Genomic DNA, 19,820 nt, shown 5'->3' on the forward strand with positions numbered 1-19,820 from the left:
AACCAGAATACCTGAGCATGTAGAGCAAGGTACACCTACAATCCCAGAACTCAGGAGGCAAAGGCAGGACTTCCAGGCTGGCCAGATCTACATGGTGAGTTAAGGGACAGACAACCAGGATTACCTACTAAGACCCTGCCTCAAATAACCAGACCTACAACCAAATAACAAAACCCCACAAACCAACAATCACAAGATGTATTATTGGGGAAAGAAGCTTTAAAATATCAATCTAAATAATTCATTAACTTGCATCTAAAATTTCTAACCAAGAAGTCATTAAGACTCACCTGTGTGCCATACGTACTGGACCCATACATATGTGCTAGCAGCAAAAAAAAGCCATTGTATGGGAATGAAGAGGAGACATATGATATTTGAAGTGAATGCTACACAAACAAAAAATACTGAGAAGGCCTAAAGACAGAGAGAGAAAAAGGCAAGTTAAAAGCCACATTTCAGGATGTTATTTTCAAGTACGCTATTAAAAGCTTTGTGGGACACAACTGCTGAACAGTTAACCAGAGGCCATGTGGGCACAGGCCGGGGCGGTGGTCATGAGCTCAGCACAGGCCGGGGCAGTGGTCAGGAGTGCTCCAGCAGCACATACACTAACGCAGTGGCTGACTCAACATGAAAGAGTGCTCTTGCTCATGGCTCTTAAGTCAAGGACATGAACTGGGCTGAAACCAAGGTTGGGCCACAGTGAACTCATTGGGATTCTATAGGCAGGTTTTACCTGAATGAACAACAACTTTAACACTGAAAAGCTTCCTGTTTCCTCATAAACCATTCCTAAGAGCTTCATTCTTAAAGCTTGCTGGAATGCAGATGAACCAAAATATTGGCAAGAAATATGCTGGTGGTAATATTAATAATGCTGCCTTCCTCTGGACACCACTATTCATTACCAATAAGACATAAGCTTGAAGCCATCTTTTGGAAGCATGGGTTTGCTCTGACCAAAGCGCCAGGCCTGGACTGGAGAGTTAGCTGTAAGGTGTAGCTATGGAACACAATAGAAATAACATGTAAGTCAAAGGAATTCAGCTCAGGCTATGCCCAGGCTCTAACTGGATAATTTAAAACCTGTAGTCTACAGACTCCTGAAGTAGCCCTGAGATCCTTCCAGAGAGCTCCAAAAACCAGAGCCACCCTTCTATTTATTTTTGGGTAAATGGTTATTTTCAGTGAATTAATAAATATATTTTACTTTTTGATTTATTTTCTCTTTTGTTTTTACAATTGTTATTTGATGGATTGATTTTTATTAAAAACAGAGTCTCTAATAGCCCTAACTGGCCTAGAAACTCACTGTGTAAACCAGGCTGGCTGGAACTCAGAGACCCTTCTACTTCTGCCTCCTGGGGGCTGGGACCAAAGGTGTGCCTCACCACCCCTGTTTTATTTTGTAACCTACATTAACAGAAGCTCTGTGGAGTTCTCAAGAATTTTTAATTACTTAAAAAGGAGTCTTAAGTCCCATGAGAACCACTGCTTTGTTCAATGACAACTCAGTTCCAGAGCACTCCAGGGTAAGACTAGGCATCCATTGCTACCTCCCTCTTGTAATCCTCCACCCAATCCCTTCTCTCCACTCAAATGGGGAGGAGGACAAAACAGAACCATTCACCAGTGGGTTTACAACAGTCAAGCTTTATCTACAGGCTCAATTAACTCATCGCAAACAGGCACTTCCACTGCTAACAGCTAGTTTATTCCTAATAAAATCCATTTAAAACAGGCCACCATCGGCCACTTTAGATAGTCTCTTATTTAGAAGGGCAACTAAATCCCTCACAATTGGAGAACATGCAACAGAAACATACCAGTCCCTGGTATCTGAAGGAATCATAGACGCTTCTGATGAAAAGCCAAAATGGCCACAGGTATTCAAATCGGAACTCCAGGACAAAGTCGGCCAGGAGGACAAGTGCCCACACTACCAGGAATTTCAGGTATAAAAAGGTACTGCAAAATAAAAACAAGGGATTCAAGGTCATGCATGAAGAATCCAAAATAGGAATGCATCGTTTATGTTTAAAGTAGATAAAAATAACTTAATTTACCATAAGCCCATTAAGATAAATCTCAGGGCCACCTCTGGCCACCTGGATTGTAAAAAGGCTGTCGCTCGGAACCTCATAACTGTCAACACAAGGTGACAACCCAACGTGCTCAGTTACTGTTAAGATGGAGGAAAACCCTCGAGTCTCAGCACTGATTTTTAAGATGTGCCATGTCTGACTTTAAAATACTGCAACCCTCTCAGAATGACAGCCTTCGAGCTGCTCCTTAGAGAAAACGTCGTGGCTGAAGTGTGCTGCTTCCTCGCCTCCACACCTGCCTGAGAGTTGCAAATTCTTGCTATGCACCTCTGCATGCTTCAAGAGTCTGTGCTTCTCGCTCTTCTTTTGCTTCTCTACACAGCATTCATGATCAAACAAAATGTAACTGACTTCCCAAAATATGACAAAGCTAATTGATGGGGCAGACACCAGTCACTCCCAAACACTGTGGGCACAGAAATATCTTTTAAAGGAAAAGGCGGGGTTGGGGATTTAGCTCAGCGGTAGAGCGCTTGCCTAGCAAGTGCAAGGCCCTGGGTTTGGTCCCCAGCTCTGAAAAAAAGGAAAAAAAAAAAAAAAAAAAAAAAAAGGAAAAGGCTTCAAACATCCAGGACTTGAGATGAAAACGTGTCTTTTGAGTTCCCTCCTATTCATGTTAAAGAGACATGTACATGCTTTGAGAAGCCAGTTAGCATACATATGTAGTGACTGTACTGAGCTTAATAAGACAGTTTTCTTTAAAAAAAATTATCTTTCATATAATCTGAAACTCCATTTTCCAGTCATTATTCCCATCAAGAGTTTACCTACTAATAAACCTCTATTTCTATATTCCTAATTCTGTCAATTCCAGAGCAGTACAAATTCAGCTACTAAAAAGATTTCTAAACCAGGCACAAGGGCATACACTTACAATCCCAGCACAAAGCTGGGTCAGAAAGTTTGAGGCCAGCCAGAGCTACACAGCAAGTTCCAACCAATCGTGGGCTAGAAAGATCCTAAACTAAAAGTTTAAACTTTAAAAACTGACCACACATGAGTACCTATAAGAATGTAACCAGCTGAATGAACGTTTACACTGGGGAGGGATGGTTCCCGAGGGAAATGCACACTGCCTCCAGACTCACAGGGTGTCACCACTGACCTGCCATCTTGTTACTAGCAGCCAGCTACAAACCAAAAGTAAATTAACATAGAGAAACACAATTTTAGAGTTCTACACCAAGTAAATGTACTCAGCAATGAGCCACTCAGGAGAAAGCAAAAAACTATCCCCGAAAAGCTCAGCAGAAACACAGCTAAAACTTCAGAAAGTTAACTGATCTAGAGAGCAAGAAAGCTCAGGAACAGAGAGACAATGAAAAAGAGAAGAGCCAGGCATGGTGGCACACCCCTTTATCCTCAGTACAGGCCAATCTCTGTGGGTTTGAGGCCAGCCTGGTATACTTAGAGAGACCCTGTCTCAAAATTTAAAAAGAAAAAGCAGCAGTAAGAGGTCAGGAGGTAGTGAGTCAGACAAAAAGCCTGAGAACTTTGGCACTGGACAGGACACCTTACCAAGAGACCTCACGTTTGACCTGGGACAAAGAATTGCATCACATCTGGCTGCAGTGGTGAAAGGCTGGCTGGTGTCTCCTTAGAGTAACCAGTTCACCCAAGCCCTGAACAGCCAGGCAGGCAGGCAGACAGGCAGCCTCCCAACTGTTTGAGCCACTCCACAATACAGACCAAAGACACTGTAGGACACTGCTAACTTATGCTAAGAAAGCTGCTGTCGAGAGACATCCCGCTTGGAGACCACCTCTCCATTGAGTGGGGTCAATACTGTCACTCACTGTCTTGGTAGAAAACAGGAATGCTTAGCCAGGGGCAATTATACATTACAGACTCAGTGGAACTAGTGTCCCTGCCTTGTGTCCAAGAGAGGAGGTCCCTATCGCATCAGGGGCAGGCAGGGTCGGGTAGCTGGGTCACAGGAAGACACAAAGACAAAGCCCCTGGCTGGGCTGGTGGAAGCTACAAGGGCCAATGAAAACACATTTCATTGGGAACTGTTGCCATTGGAAAGGTAATGTCCTAGGTCCAATCTCTGTGGCTCCACTGCCAAAGCTGGAAAAAGTAAAGAACAAAGAACTGTCACCAAAATGGGTTAAATGATGTACACTGTTGAGTTTCCTGTAGATAATATAACTTAAAAGTTGCCCTTCGGGGCTGGGGATTTAGCTCAGTGGTAGAGCGCTTACCTAGGAAGCGCAAGGCCCTGGGTTCGGTCCCCAGCTCCGGAAAAAAGAACCAAAAAAAAAAAAAAAAAAAAAAAGTTGCCCTTCAGTGCTGAAGAGATGGCCCAGTGGTTAGGAGCACTTGTCTATGCAGAGGACCTGGGTGTGAGTCCCAGCACTCAGATGGCAGCTCACAACTGACCAAAATTCCAATTCTAGAGATCCGGCATCCTCTTCTGGCCTCCAAGGGAGTTAGGCATGTACATGGTACAGACATACATACAAGCAAAACACTCATACACACAAAATATTAAAAATATTTAGTTGCTCTCTTTTGGGGGCAGGAGGAAGGGATGATTCAAGACAAGGTTTCTTTGTAAAGCTCTGGCTGTCCTGGAACACTATATAGACCAGGCTAGCCTTGAACTCAGAGATTCACCTGCCTCTGCTACTCAAGTGCTGAGATTAAAGGCTTGGATCAGCAAATGGTACAGAAGAAGAAAAACCATAAAAACATCTTACCCCAAAGACCCAAGTTTCACAGTAGAAGGAGAATGTTGTTCTCTGACTACCCCCCCACACTCATCATCATCACCATCATTATTGTCATCATAATGATTATACTTTTTAAAAAATATTTATTTGGGGCTGGGGATTTAGCTCAGTGGTAGAGCCCTTGCCTAGGAAGCGCAAGGCCCTGGGTTTGGTCCCCAGCTCCAAAAAAAAAAGAACCAAAAAAAAAATATATATATATATATATTTATTTTATATATGTGAGTACACTGTAGCTGTCTTCAGACACACCAGAAGAGGGCATAGGATCTCACTACAGAAGGCTGTGAGCCACCATGTGGTTGCTGGGAATTGAACTCAGGACCTCTGGAAGAGCAGTCAGTGCTCTTAACCACTGAGCCATCTCTCCAGATCCCTGATGATGATTTCTTAAAAAATACTTTGCAATGCAAACATTCCTACGTTGATGTGATCACATTAACTATTTGAATAAATACATACCAAACACAAGCAAGCAAGCAAGCAAGCAAAACAAAGTATTTTCCCTCCTGGGGCTGGGGATTGAATCCAGGGTTGTATACACAGTAAGTATGTGCTCTACCACGTAGTTAATACTCTCAGCACAAATAAAGATTTGTAATAATTAAGAAACATATCAGTAAGATACAGAGAGGTTTATATGTTTGAGGACAAAAACAAAATTCAGCCTGAAAATTCTCTGTGCCCTACGGAGCCACACAGGTAGACAACAGCAAGAACAGGCATACCAGGCACCAGTGATGTGCTATTTATAATGACATGAAATTTGCCATCCAGTGTTCATTTCTTTTATTTTAAATTTTTGTAATAATTATTTTAGGGGCAGGAGTGGTTTTTTTGCACACATGTATGTGCACTATATGTGTGACTGACACGCAAGGAAGTTAGAAGAGGGCATCGCATCCTCTGAAACCTGAGGGGCTGGTGGTTGTGAGAAGACATGAGGGTGCTGAGATCTGAACTCCCTGCAAGAGCAAGAAATGTTCTTCATCACTGAGCCATCTCTCCAGGCCCCTAGTGCTAACCTCTAACATTAATTCTTAGAACCTGAGTGAGTGAATCTGTGTAGTAAATTCTAGAAAGTCTGATGTAGAAATCAAGCAGCTCAGGTATACACAGTGCCACTCCATCTGCAGTCCTGTGTGCAGCTCATGGCACTACAACTTTGTTGGGCAGTTAAAGGCAGAGCCCACACTCTCCTCAAACTCACAACTGACTGTGGACAGCCATGAACGTGAAGTAGGAAAAAAACAAGTCCTGTAGATACTTAGAATTATAAATGACTTCAAATTTTTCCTATGGTCCAGAACTGTTTCTAGGAACTAAAAAAGGAAAGCCAGTCTCTTGGCCATGTTTTAAAAGCATTTAAAAATGGCATGTGGCTAGCTGGAGGGGTGGAGCACGTGGAAGACATTAGGGTCCATCCCTAGCATCACACACACAAAATAGGCATGAAAATGTATTTCTGTGTTATATAAATTGGTAAGCATACACTCAATGGCTTCCAGCTCCTTAAACATGCACCAGTCCTGTGGCCCAGAAACTAACTCTAGGTGCCGCAGAGTCTCATGGGAATGCTGGGTTGGCCTACTGTCACCTGCATTCTTCTTTCTTGTTTAGCCATCTTCAAATGGGAACTCTCTCTCCTCCTCTACCTCCATCCCCACCTCCCTTCCTTCCATCCCTCTGTTGCTTGGTTTGGTTTGAGACAGGTTTTCTTTGTGTGACCCACGCTGTCCAGGAACTCACTCTGTAGACCAGGTTGGCCCTGAAACAGAGATCTGCCTGTTTCTGCCTCCCAAGTGCTAGAATTAAAGGCATGTGTCACAATCACCTGGCCTAAATCTATACCTGAGTTCTGGATCCTACCTCTCCTTGTCTTTCAATGTAGGATATTTTGTTTTGGGGTTTTCAATTTACTTTAATTACATGTATACAGCTGTGTTTGTTTGAGAGCAGGTAGGTATGTGTATGTGACTGCAATGATGTCTGAGAACACCAAAAAAGGACATTGGACTCCCTGGAGCTAGAGGTACAGGCAGCTGTGATCTGCTCAGAGTAGGTTCTGGAAACCAAACTTGGGTCTCTGGAAGAGCAGTATATACTCTTAAACACAGAATCATCTCTCTAGCCCTGTTTTGTTTGCTGGGACAAGAGTCTCATTTACTCATGTGTCCAAGGCTGGCCTCAAATTCACATCATAGCCATGGATGACCCTGAACTTCTCATCATTCTGCCTCCAATCCCCAAGTGCTATAATTATAGGTGTGCCCCACCACACTCAGTATATGATGTGCTGGAGATCTGAGTCAGGCCAATGTAGCTGAGTTACATGCACATTCTGACAGAATAACCGCTGGAGCTGTCCCTGCCATCTGGCTGAAGGGGTGTGGTTTATCCCCAGGTGGGACATGAACAGCACTATCAAACGCTCTCAGGCCAAGGGCACCTAAGGCAGGGCAGAATCCCAAGTCAGCTGGTAAGACTGCTTCAACATCAGGACACTGTCCACAGAACAGCAGCCTGAACAATTTCTGATATTCTAATCATTTAAAAGTAGGGCAGCAGAGACATGGTCTTTAATTACCGTCTTTTTTTTCCAATTCTGCAGTTTCTGGCTGGGGGTGGGGGTCCACGTTTAGTACTTTGATCTTATATTCTTTGACAATCACTTTTTGCCGAGTCTCAGTTTAGAAGTAAAGACAGTTTTCCTCAGGTTCCCTTTTCCGGAAGGTCTCTTTTAAAATGTAGAGATGGGCTAATTAACAAAGCTGATTTCCCCTAGACCCAGTCTTGAATCCTACCAAGTTGCTTCAGTCTTCTGGGTTCTAGAGTTTATAAGAGCCACCTGGGGGGCTGGGGATTTAGCTCAGTGGTAGAGCGCTTACCTAGGAAGCGCAAGGCCCTGGGTTCGGTCCCCAGCTCCGGAAAAAAAAAAAAAAAAAAAAAAAAAAAGAGCCACCTGGCTCAGCTGCCCTCAGCCTTACTACATCACCCCTTATCCTTAAAGGACAGCAGAAAAAGCACACCCTTATTAGTCACTGTCCTTTGGTCCTGAGATTTCTGTCAAATTAAAAGAGATGCTATCCTAAGGGCATTTCAAGACATTTCTTTTCAACCATGAAGAAAATAGAATACATTTTTACATATAAAGCTCTTTACATAACTTGTGGCTAATTTGATGATATTCTGATTCTCTGAATGACATTTACTGGCTAATAATTATAAAAAATTATAAATAAAATTTTTTTCTTTTTTTCTTTTTTTTTCGGAGCTGGGAACCAAACCCAGGGCCTTGCAAGCGCTATACCACTGAGCTAAATCCCTAACCCCTATAAATAAAATTTAGAGCATAACTGCAAAATATTTTCTAAAATTCTAATATTTGATAGCATTGTATGCTTCTATTAAAGTTGCCAGTGAAATTAAGAAAAAATAATGCTATTACTTAGCTTAAGCATAGTGAATCTTTAAAGCTAGAGCATAACGACAAGATTTTTCCCTCTCTCTACTCCCACCAGTGTCCTTTACAGCCATTTGTCTGGGGCTCCACCATCTCACTAGTGAGGAGTGGTGAACCTTCTTCCTTCCTGAGGAGAGCACCTTCCACTGTCACTAGCTCTGGTCTGGGGTATACATAATCACCACAGATGAGCCGTCCATCCTCAGTCCCTGACCTTTTCCTTAGCCAAACCAGTGTTCTGCTGGCTGCCATCTGTCCCAGTCCAGGCTTCCTGTCTTTTCACAATGGCAATTATGAATCACCTTTCGCTCTCAATGCACGGCATCTGTCCTGCCACCCACTTTGCCCTCTCTGCTGCCAGAGCACTGCCAGAATCCTCATCTACCCTGCATCTGATTCCCTGAGTATCTCACTGGCCAGCTGTGACTGAGCCTTGCTGTTCATTACAGCACAGCAGTATCAGTATCATATGTAAACTTTGTGGAAAAGCCACCCAGTCAGACCTATTTATCCTAATCCTGTATTTTCACAGCTCCCTAGGCCTGTGCCGATGTTAACATTTGAGAAGCACTGGCAGCATGGCATGCATGGTGTCCCCTCTGGAACTCAGGTTGAAACTCACATTGAGTGGTTCAAAATCACCTCTAACTCTAGCTCCAAGGGATCTGACGTCTTCTTCTGGCTTCTATGGCACCTGCACTCACTTGCACAGACACATTAAAATAATAAAATAAATCTTTAACAGAGAGGAAAGGCAGCAACAGCCAGGCACGGCAGCACATGCATGCCTGTAATCCTAGATGCTCAGAAGGCCAAGGCAAGAGCTCGCATGTGCAAAGACAACCTGGAACACTATCAAGACCTTATGAAAGAAGGGAAAGACACCTCCAGGAACTTAATAGTACATATTTATTTATTGGGTGGGTGTGGTAGCAAATGCATTCTGAAGGCAGAAGTTGAAGGTTCTCTGTGAGTTCAAGGCCTGCCTGGTCTACAGAGTGAGAGTTTCAGGACAGTCAGGGCTACACAAAGAAACGTGTCTCAAAAAAATACCAAAAACCAAAACCAAACAAACAGAAGGAATTGTACATTCACTTATACAATATTCATTTATACAGTGAGAGGAGATCTCTAGCCAAGGCTGGTCTAAAACTTCCTATATATCCGAGGACGTTGTTAACTTCTTTTTTTTTTTAGTTTTTATTGGTTATTTTATTTACTGACATTTCGAATGTTATCCCCCTTCCCAGTTTCCCTTCCACAAACCATGCTAACTTCTATCTTCCTGTTTCTATCTTCTTTTTTATTAATTAATAATTTATTCACTTTACGTTCCAATCGTACCCTCTCACCCCTGCCATTTCTAACTTCTCAATGCTGGGATTGCAGGCAAGTACCAGAGCCTGGTTTATGCCGTGCTAAGGATCAGAGCTTCCTGAATGCCAGACAAGCACTCTACCAACTGAGCAACATCCCCAGGCCATGACACACATTTCTAAATAAATTACAGTCTCAAGTATTCAGTCACACACACACATGCACACACACACACACACACACACACACACACACACACACACACACACACACAGATGGACAGACAGACACGCAGGAAGGCAGGCTTAAGAAAGCTAATCCAGGGCTGGAGAGATGGCTCAGTGGTCAAGAGCACTGACTGCTCTTCCAGAGGTCCCGAGTTCAAGTCCCAGCAACCACATGGTGGCTCACAACCATCTGTAATGGGATCTGATGCCCTCTTCTGGTGTGTCTGAGGACAGCTACAGTGTACTCATATATACAAAATAAAGAAGCTGTATTACAACAGAAAAAAAGAAAGCTAGTCCATCACTGAGGCAAGAGGATGACAGTTTTATCCCGACCTGGTGGATTCAGGAGACTTAGCTAGATCCTGTCTCAGAAAGAAAACCCAACCTACCCAAACCTGCCAAAAAGAAAAATGAACTGAGACAAGAGATGGTCATGTTCTTTCAGAAGAGTCTGTCCACAGAGATAAGCAGCTCTGCTCCAGACTGTTAACCAGCTTCCCCTCACTAAGAAACACTGACGCTGTCCAGAGCTGACTCCCATATCCCCACCTAAGTAAACCACCCAAAGCACTTCTATTCCAGCCCACAGCATAATCACCACACCACTTCCTCAAAAGAGCACCCATGCCTAAAGGGCAACATGCCTTTAAGAAGCAAAGGCAAGCAGACCTCTGTGAGTTAAAGGCCAGCCTGGCCTACATAAAAAGTTCCAGGCCAGCCATAACTACATAATGAAGACCTGTCTAAATAAATAAATAAATAAATAAATAAATAAATAAATAAATAAATATGAAGGAAGGAAGGAAGGAAGTCAGAAAGAAAGGGAAAGAGTCTAGAATGGAAGTCACTAAAATAAACTCTTATAAGTTTAGGCGTATGATACATTTATAAATAACTGAACAGACCACAATGCTATCAAGAACGGATTCTGTAACCTAATTCAAGCAGACTTTGAAATTCTAAAATTTCTGCTTCAAAAACACTTTGAAGGTGTGTGTATGCATGTTGCATATGTGTGTGAATCTCTGTGCACACATGGAGGTCAGAGGATGCCTGGTATGGTGCTCTTGCTGTCTTGAGACAGTCTTTCGCTGAACCCACAGCCAGTAAACCCCTAAGCCTCCTGTCTTAACACTCCACGGCATCAGGGTTGCAGGACCACTGTGACCACGCCTGGCTCTAATGCAGGTGGAGGTGTTCACACTCAGGGCCTCGAGCTTACACAAGTTCCTCTACCCACTGAGCAATGGCCTTCCTCCTAAAACACTTTGAACAGCAGAGAATTTTTATATAAAAGATATATGGGCTGGGGATAAAAAGAAAAGAAGTGAAATAGGAAAGAGAAGACAGTACACAGCCTCTTTAAAAAAAAAATCGGGGCTGGTAGAGCGCTTGCCTAGCAAGCATAAGGCCCTGGGTTTGGTCCCCAGCTCCAAAAAAAAAAAAAAAGAAAAAAAAATCACTGAGGCAGCAACACACACAATAAAAATTTTAAATAACTCTATAACCACTGTGTTGACATTGGATGGCAGAAGCAATCTACTTACTTCTAAGTAAATCTACTGTTTCACAGCCAGACACAATGATCTACCTAATCACACCCGGCCTGCATCTATATCACGCTTGTCAGTTTTCTAAATGTGTACATATTAACCATCTCATTTTTCCTAACTGTGAGGTAGGCAGGACACACATTGTTTTTTACAGGAAAGAAACCTGAGTAACAGGAAGGGAACTAACAGGTTAGGGCACCACTGAAAGAGAATAGAAAGCAGAAAACTGTTCATTCAGCATGGCTGTGGCTAAAATGAATACCAGAAATACCTATGCCAAAGTGAGCACACGGGGCTGGAGAGATGGTTCAGTGGTAAGAGATCTTGCAGAAGACCTGGGTTCTGTTCGAAGCTCCCACATGGTGGTTCCCAATTATCCCTAACTTCAGTCAGGAAATCTAATGACTTTTTCTGAACTCTGCAGGCACCAAACCCACACATGGTGCACATACATATATGCAAGCAAAACATACATAAAATGAATAAATCTGATACAATTTTTTTCTAAGAGAACACAGTTTGGGGTTCTCCTCCTCTGGACACAGTTTCTCTGTGTAGCTCAGCTAGAACCAAATTTTTTTAAAATGAGCAAATATGCTTTATTCAAGATAAAAACTCAGATCTTTAAATTTCCAGTTGATAAATTGTAAACGCTCTTTAAAATTACAGAAAATAATTAAAATGAAAGGTTCTTTATAAAGTAACTGTCACAAAAAGATGAGTTTCTTTAATAGCCATCTTTTCTTTTTTTTTTTTTTTTTTTTTTGAGCTAGGGTTTCACTATGTAGCCCTGGCTGCCCTGAAACTCTGTGCGGCCCAGCTAATATGGTTACTATGCCAGAGAAAAATGACACTTAAAAAATAAAGTGGGGGAGTGTGTGAGGGGGTTGGAGAGATGGCCCAGAGGTTAAGAGCACTGACTGCAGGGTTGGGGATTTAGCTCAATGGTAGAGCGCGTGCCTAGCAAGCGCAAGGCCCTGGGTTCGGTCCCCAGCTGCGAAAAAAAGAAAAAAAAAGAAAGAAAGAAAGAAAAAAAGAGCACTGACTGCTCTGCCAGAGTTCAATTCCCGGTAACCACACGGTGGTTCACAACTTCCACAACTCCAGCTCCAAGAAATCTGACATCCACAGCCTTATAGTCCCTCAGCTACCAGTCACATACATGCAGGGATGCAGTCAAACACATAAAATAAAATTTAAAATGTTTTAAAACATGTTTGAATACAGAACCTTTTTAAAATTTTTATTCTATGTGTATGGATATTTTGCCTGCAAGTATGTCTGTGTACCAGATACATGCCCATAGAGACCAGAAAGGCCACCAGATCTCCTGGAACTGTGCTGGGAACTGAAGCCTGGTCCTCTGGAACCACCCAGTTCCCTCAACTACTGAGCCATTTCTTAGCCCCAGAACCTCTTTTTTTTTTTTTTTTTTTTTTTTGGTTCTTTTTTTCGGAGCTGGGGACCGAACCGAACCCAGGGCCTTGCGCTTCCTAGGTAAGCGCTCTACCACTGAGCTAAATCCCCAGCCCTGAACCTCTTTTTTTAAATGAAGTCTGGTGAATAATGGACCACAAGCAGCGCCTTGCTAAACGCAAAACAGAAAACAACTCATCATGTGTAAGAAAGCCTTGTCTCATCTAAAGTAGAAATCTGTTTTTAAGATTTATTTTATTTGATGTATATGAGGCTTTTTGTTTGTTTCTAAGACAAGGTTTCTCTGTGTAGCCCTGAGTGTCCTGGAACTCACACTATCACCAGTTCCAGGCTGATCTGGAACTTGAGACCCACTTTCCTCTGTCTCCCAAGTGCTAGGACTAAAGGCATGCACCAGCACTGCCAACTATGAGTCTTCTGTGTGAATGTACGTCTATGCTACGTGTGTGCCCCTGCTACCTACAGAGCAGAAGAGGGCATCGGACCCCCTAGAACTAGAGTAACTGATGGTTGTGAGCCACCATTGGCTTCTGAACACCCAACACAGGTCCTGTGCAAGGACAGCCAGTGCTTTTAGCCATGATTCCATCTCTCCAGTCTGAGATTGAAATTCTTGCTCTGACCATCACCGTGGTGTTCATTCCCTCTAGTGCTCAAGTGTTCTCCCCACAGGACAGGCTAAGAATTGATTTTAGTACAGCGGCAGTTTTCTTGTTTTTTTAAAGGTGTTTTGAAAGTGAGCAAAGTAGTAATATAATCTATAGACGAGCAAGGTCATTCCCAGTCACCTCCTCTGTGCTGGGATCACAAGTGCTCAAATGCACCAGTGACACGAACCTTCTAAGACGGTGAGTTCCACCACTTCAATTCACTATATGCAAAGCCTCTGATTTCTCACAGAGGGGATGGCAGTGAGGGGCAAACTCCTTCTGAATTTATAATCTTAGTACTTAAAGTGAGCACGGTGTCCTTAGTGGCAGCAGCTAAGAAACTATAAAGGAAAGAAGGCAATGCCATGAAAGTGTCTTGGAAGGTCTGATGAACTGAACGGAGACCCAGTTGATGTCAGGTAAAGTGATTGTCAAGTTAAAAATACAAAGCCCCCCAAAAGTATCCTAAAAGTTGTTAAGCCTGTCTTTGTTTCCACTGCCAAGACATGAGCTCAAAGGCAAGGTCCTGAGGAACCAGTCATCAAAAGGTTTGAAGACATCCATGATGGAAAGTCTAGCAAAGCTGTGCGTGCTCTTGCCTGTGTGCTGCACAGACAGCTTTTTCCTCAGAACCCAACTCCTGAAATCTGTCCAAGTAAAATAATTACACCCAAACTGAGTAAGCCCAGAGAACAATCAGTATAGCTCAATTACAGTATTTCACCTAATGAAGTTTGTGGGGTTAATTCTGACTTTATTCTGTGTGCACACAGTGATGGATGTGTGGAGATCAGAGGACAACTGTGGAGTCAGTTCTCTCCTTCTACCAGGTGAGTCTTGAGGCTGAAGTCAAGTTGTGGGGGGCTTGGTGCCCATCTTGCTGGCCTTATGTTTCTGAGATTTTTGCCTGATCCTCTGGACTCCACAGGATGCTAGCAGCCTAGAAAATAAAAGCCCACACACGCAGACACACAAACCCAGTAGGCAAGTCTGAAAGAACTGGCCCTAGAAAAAGTCTCTGGAAATGTTCAAAGAACACCAAGTAAGTCCACAGCAGAGAGGGTACACAGTAAGAGTAAGAAATTAGAACTATCAGGTTCCTAAGCTCACGGTTACATCAATCTCTAAGATTGTGGAGGTTAAAAGAAGGTCCCTAAGCAAGGCTCACAGAGGCAAAGGGAGAGCAGCTCCTACAACAGAGAAGGTTTTGTAATAGGCTGAACTAAATCATGTCCCCTTCTCCACTACTCAGCCCAGCAGCAACAACTTGAAGGACTTTTCTTTTCTTATTATTTTTATTTTATTTTGGGGGGGATACAGGAGGATGGGAAGGGTGTTCTACCTGTATGGCTATACAACCACATATGCCTGTTGCTGTTCACAGAGGCCGGAAGAGAGCAATGGATCCCCCGGCCCTGGAGTTACAGATGGTTATGAGCTACCATGTAGGTGCTGAGAATCAAACCCAGGTCCTCTGTCAAGAGTAGCTAGAGGGGTTGGGGATTTAGCTCAGCGGTAGAGCGCTTGCCTAGCTAGAGCAAGGCCCTGGGTTCGGTCCCCAGCTCTGAAAAAAAGAAAAAAGAAAAAAAAAAAAAAAAAAGAGTAGCTAGAACTCTGAGCCACTGAGCCATCTCTCCTATCGAAGGGCTTTTCAAAACACCTAATAAAACTAACCTATCAAAACTACTAAGAAAATAAGAATCATACTGGAAGTTGGAGGAAAGTTCTTATTTTTTCTAATATTCCACAAGCAAAAAATTAAGACACAAACACTTGAACGTGACAAATTGTTTAATTGTAGTTTATAAAAATAGTGAACCTAAGTGTTTATCTGAACACTGATTTATTCATTACACTCACCCCTTCCCAACAGGCCTCTAAAACATACAAAGCCTGTGTCTAGGTCCTTTATGACAGGTCCAGCCTGTTGAAGTCAATGCCTACCAAGATTACAGAAATGCTTGCAGGCTGGGAGATTGCAACACTGGAATCTGGAGTTCCAGTTGCAGAACACATGTACAATCAAGGCAGCTAGCCTCCAGTGACTTTAATAAACATAGCCCAAAGGAATCTAAAGCCAGGCTTAGAACACATCATTAAAGAGACAGGAACAACAACCAAGTGAATCCTCCGGGGACAGCGCTGTGTAGACAAGGGTCTGGAAAAGGAAACTGGAAAGGAAAGGAGTGCACAGGACTGATGGCTTCTAACAGCGACTCTGGAGGAGGCTGGAAGACCAGGGGGCTATTCCTGAGAAACAGGTAGGAAAGTCTCATGTAGGGCAGTCCTAAAGCCCTATGCTGTCAGGTCCAGTACTGCACTGTAAGCTTCAGGTATCACTTCAAGTGGAGCCCCATACAGGAAGTGTCGTAAGTTTACAATGAAGAGGTGCGAGCTTCAACTATGAGAAACAGAGGCAGGAAACATTTCCTAAAAGCTGGACATACACGTGTAAATTAAAATTCTTATTCTACTTCACTCTTTTAAGGAACAATTTTAAATATAGAGGCTTGAAATAAACGTTAATATGTTTCTGTCTATGTCTTATAATTAACACATTTTTACCTAAATACCTTTCTCTTTTAAAGTCTTGGAAGAGAGGGAGTGTGGTATAGGAGACATAGGGAGACCTACACAGAACCCCTGAGTTAGACACCACATGAAAGGCAGCCCACCTCCAAGAGAATCAGCACCTGCAATGAGATGCAGTTCCTTGGATATATGTGTAAATATATATATATATATATGTGTGTGTGTGTACGTATGTATGATATTATATATATATATATATATAATATCATACACACACACACAGCATTAATACTTTAGATTAACACTCCAGGGGTTGGGGATTTAGCTCAGTGGTAAAGCGCTTGCCTAGCAAGCCCAAGGCCCTGGGTTCGGTCCCCAGCTCCAGAAAACAAACAAACAAACAAACCACTCCGGAGCATCTTGGCCCTCAAAAAACATTCCATGATACCGACAATGAGTGATCTCTGACAATCACCTCAGTAATGGCTGCCCATGATTAAAGCACCAGGATTTTTAAGGCAGCAGTTCTCAACATGTGGGTTGCACCTGTTTGGGGGTTGAATAACCCTTTCACAGGGGTGCCCTAAGACCACCTAAGCAACGTCAAAAAGCACAAATATTTACATCATGATTCATATTAGTAGCAAAATTGGTTATGAAGTAGCAGCAAAAATAAATTTATGGTTGGGGGTCACCACAACATGAGGAACTATATTGAAGGGTTGCAGCACTAAGAAGGTTGAAAACCACTATTTTAAAACTATGCTGGGGCTGGGGATTTAGCTCAGTGGTAGAGCGCTTACCTAGGAAGCACAAGGCCCTGGGTTCAGTCCCCAGCTCAGAAAAAAAAAAAAGAACAAAAAAAAAAAAAAAAAAAAAAAAACTATGCTGAGCAGTAAGAGCTGAGCGGTAAGTGGCCGCTGAGTTATGATTAGTCAACTATGGCTTTTGGTTGGATCAAATCTAATGGCCTTTCATGCCTCCTTAAAGAATAGGCTGTAATGGCAATAATATGGTAAACAATGCCTGAATAAGGGACTGGAATTTATAAGGAGTTCCACAAACTATATTTGTACGTGTATATGTACATATGTCTTCAAATGTCGATTACCAGATGGGAGAAGTGAGCTTCAAAGCAGTGGATATTCCACTGGTCCAAAGCATCGGGGCTGGGACTTTGAGCCTGACCCAGGTCTCTGGTAGGCTGCAATCTAGGGCTTTTCATCTCAGCTGCTCCCTCACATACAGAGAAGTGAGCAGACTACCAACCAGAACACAGTGCTCCACGAAAGGTTAGGCCATGAAACAGGAGACTAGACCGTGGATATCAAAACTGTCAACATAGCCCTTGGAGAGAGGGCTCCTTTTTAATGAGATGAAATTGGCCAGATGTTCAGAAACAACAGACATGAAACAGAATTGAATACAGACTTTAATTTGATGATCAACAGAAATTTGATATGTATGAATCCTCTAATGTCCTAATTTATAACTAGCCCACTCATTCTGTTTTCTTAAGAAAATATTGGAAGTTTTCCAATGTGGTCCTTAAAAACGAAAAGGGGGTAAAACACTATATGACTTTCCCATTGCAGTACTCCATAACACTAAGAAACAGAGACGGAACTGAAATACTCTTTGCCTCAAACAAGAAAGACAGGTAGACATATATTTATGCTCTTTTATTGACATTTAACAAAGAAAGCCCAACAGAGTTGAGAGCAGACAGAATTGGAAGCTGAAGCACCATTTAGTTTTTTTGAAGTTTTACACAGGAAACCGAATGACAGACATAGTGTATTCACTATTAACCTTTAGGGTAAGAAAACTCAAAGTCTAAAACCCATTAGTGTAACAATAGCTCTTCATTAAAAGAGGAACTCCGTGTCAACTGCTAGGCTGCTGAGGTACAAGTCATAAACCAGGTATTTAAATAGGAAAAAAAGCTAAAATACACCAGAAATCAGGCAAACAACACAGCTGTTTCCAATCTTGTCATAGGGGGGGCTGGGGGGAGGCGCTCATCTTTCTTATGTGACTGTGAATAGAAATTCAAATACCACGGGGTCCTGACCTGCCAACTTTAACGCACTTTTTCTATTTTCTATTCTTGCGCGGCTATTAATGGGAAGTTCTTCTAATGTTTTCAATAGCTAAGGAAAAAAGCCTGCCTTCATTCAAGAATTTATAGTACGCAGGCTTGCCTCCACCCATTCAATCTGCCGGAAATTTTGGGTTAGCTTATTCGGTTTTACTTATTGTCACATCTGATTCAGCAACAATGTTCATCCGTTTTACTAACAGCTGTGTCCTGACTCCAACACCATTAAGCAAATAGTATTCACGCTTGTTGAATGAATGAATGAATGAATGAATGAATGAATGAATGAATATGATCGATGGCTCCTTACATAGCGTCTATCCTAGGACTTTTGACTTCTTACTCCTTTTAAACTTGAAGAATCCCCCTTCATAGAGAGCAGCCACTTCACACGTGTAAACAACCGCATGTGCAAGGTGTACGGGTATGCTACAACTTGGCTGTCATCAGCTACCTCCTACATCTCTCCAAGATTCACAGCAAGAACTAAACCGTAAGGCGCCAAGAGGACTCAAGCAAAGCCTACAGCCACACGCTGAGCACTCTCTTTTGTAAACTAATTACTTCGCCACAGAAATCAGCATTCCCAGAAAATAACCGCCACACGCAAATTGGGCTTGGGGAAGCTGTGACAGTCACCGAAATGCCCCGTGAACCTGTTGTCCGACTCTCCAGGAGTGGATTCAATTTCTATTTAAAGGGACACAACTCTCCTTCATGAACAGGGGATTTAAAAAAAATAATAATAAATAAAAATCCCCAAACCTGAGTTGGGAGAGAATCCCTGCTAAAGGTTCTGAGCAATGTATCTGCTTGCAATTGTCAAAATGTTTGCTGAGGAACTGAGAGAAGCCTTGGTCTAGAGCGGGATCCCGGCATGATTTGGGGGTATTGGCCTTGGCGCTCTGAGTCAAGGTAGGAATCCCATGAGGTAGCAAAGGGCAGAAGAGTAGTCGGCGTGGCCCCGCCCCATGCCCGAGGGTCCCGGGCCCCTGGCAGCTCCTAACTTTGGCGGCTCGCTCTCCCCGTCGCACGCGTCCACGAGCCTCGGGCAGCCAACTCCTGAGCTCAGCGTGACCCGGGCTCAGTAGGGGGCAGGGCGCACAGCCTGCTGGGGACCCCCGGGCTTCTGGGCTCCGGGCCGCGGGGGTGCCGCCCCTCCCCCCGGCACACTACCGCCAACGGCGGCCCCGTGGCTCCCGCCCGCGCCCGCCGCGCCCTCCGCCTGGCCCTCGCCACACCCCGTGGCCCGGGGCGGACCCTCGGCTGGCTGGCCCTGCGCTCCGCGGGCGGCGCGCCTCAGGAGAGCCCCCGGCGCGGGCATGCGGCCTAGTCGGGGGGTTACATAACGGGGCCGGGCCCCTTCAGAGCGGCTCCCAGGACCCGCTGGCCCACGCCGGGCGCCGCCGCTCACCTGCCGTAGATACCCTCGGTGATCCGGTTCCGCTTCAGGGGGCGGCGGAGCTTACTGCAGTCGGCGTTCCGCCGCTTCATCCTCCCACTGGGGGGCCGGTGCCCGAGCCGCGCCGCCGCCGCCTCTCACCTCAGCCGCCGCCGCCCGCCCGCCCCGCGTCGGGCCTGGAATCTACCCCTGCGGCCGGTCACACAGACATGGAGCCAGCACCGGGGGGGGGGGGGGGAGGGGGGCCAGGAGGGGGGCGCCGAGCCTCCTCCGCCTTCGGAAACAAAGAAATGAC

At 44.0% G+C, this 19,820-nt stretch overlaps 1 protein-coding gene across 5 annotated transcripts in view; it reads right to left on the reverse strand.

The window, feature by feature from the left end:
• Maco1 (macoilin 1) overlaps positions 1-19,820 on the reverse strand; it is a 62,610-nt gene extending 42,790 nt beyond the window's left edge. For 2 of the 5 annotated variants that reach the window (XM_087549341.1, XM_087549342.1), the window contains exons 1-2: positions 19,538-19,820; positions 1,830-1,971 (exon numbers count right to left, since the gene is read on the reverse strand). Coding sequence is in view for 3 of the 5 variants with exons in the window: in XM_087549340.1 (XP_087405466.1) it covers positions 291-417; positions 1,830-1,971; positions 19,538-19,617 (349 nt within the window). In the remaining 2 variants the exon portion in view is untranslated. 5 annotated transcript variants of the gene reach the window in all.

Source organism: Rattus norvegicus, chromosome 5, assembly GCF_021556685.1.
Source record: "Rattus norvegicus strain SHRSP/BbbUtx chromosome 5, alternate assembly SHRSP_T2T, whole genome shotgun sequence".
NCBI lineage: Eukaryota > Metazoa > Chordata > Mammalia > Rodentia > Muridae > Rattus > Rattus norvegicus.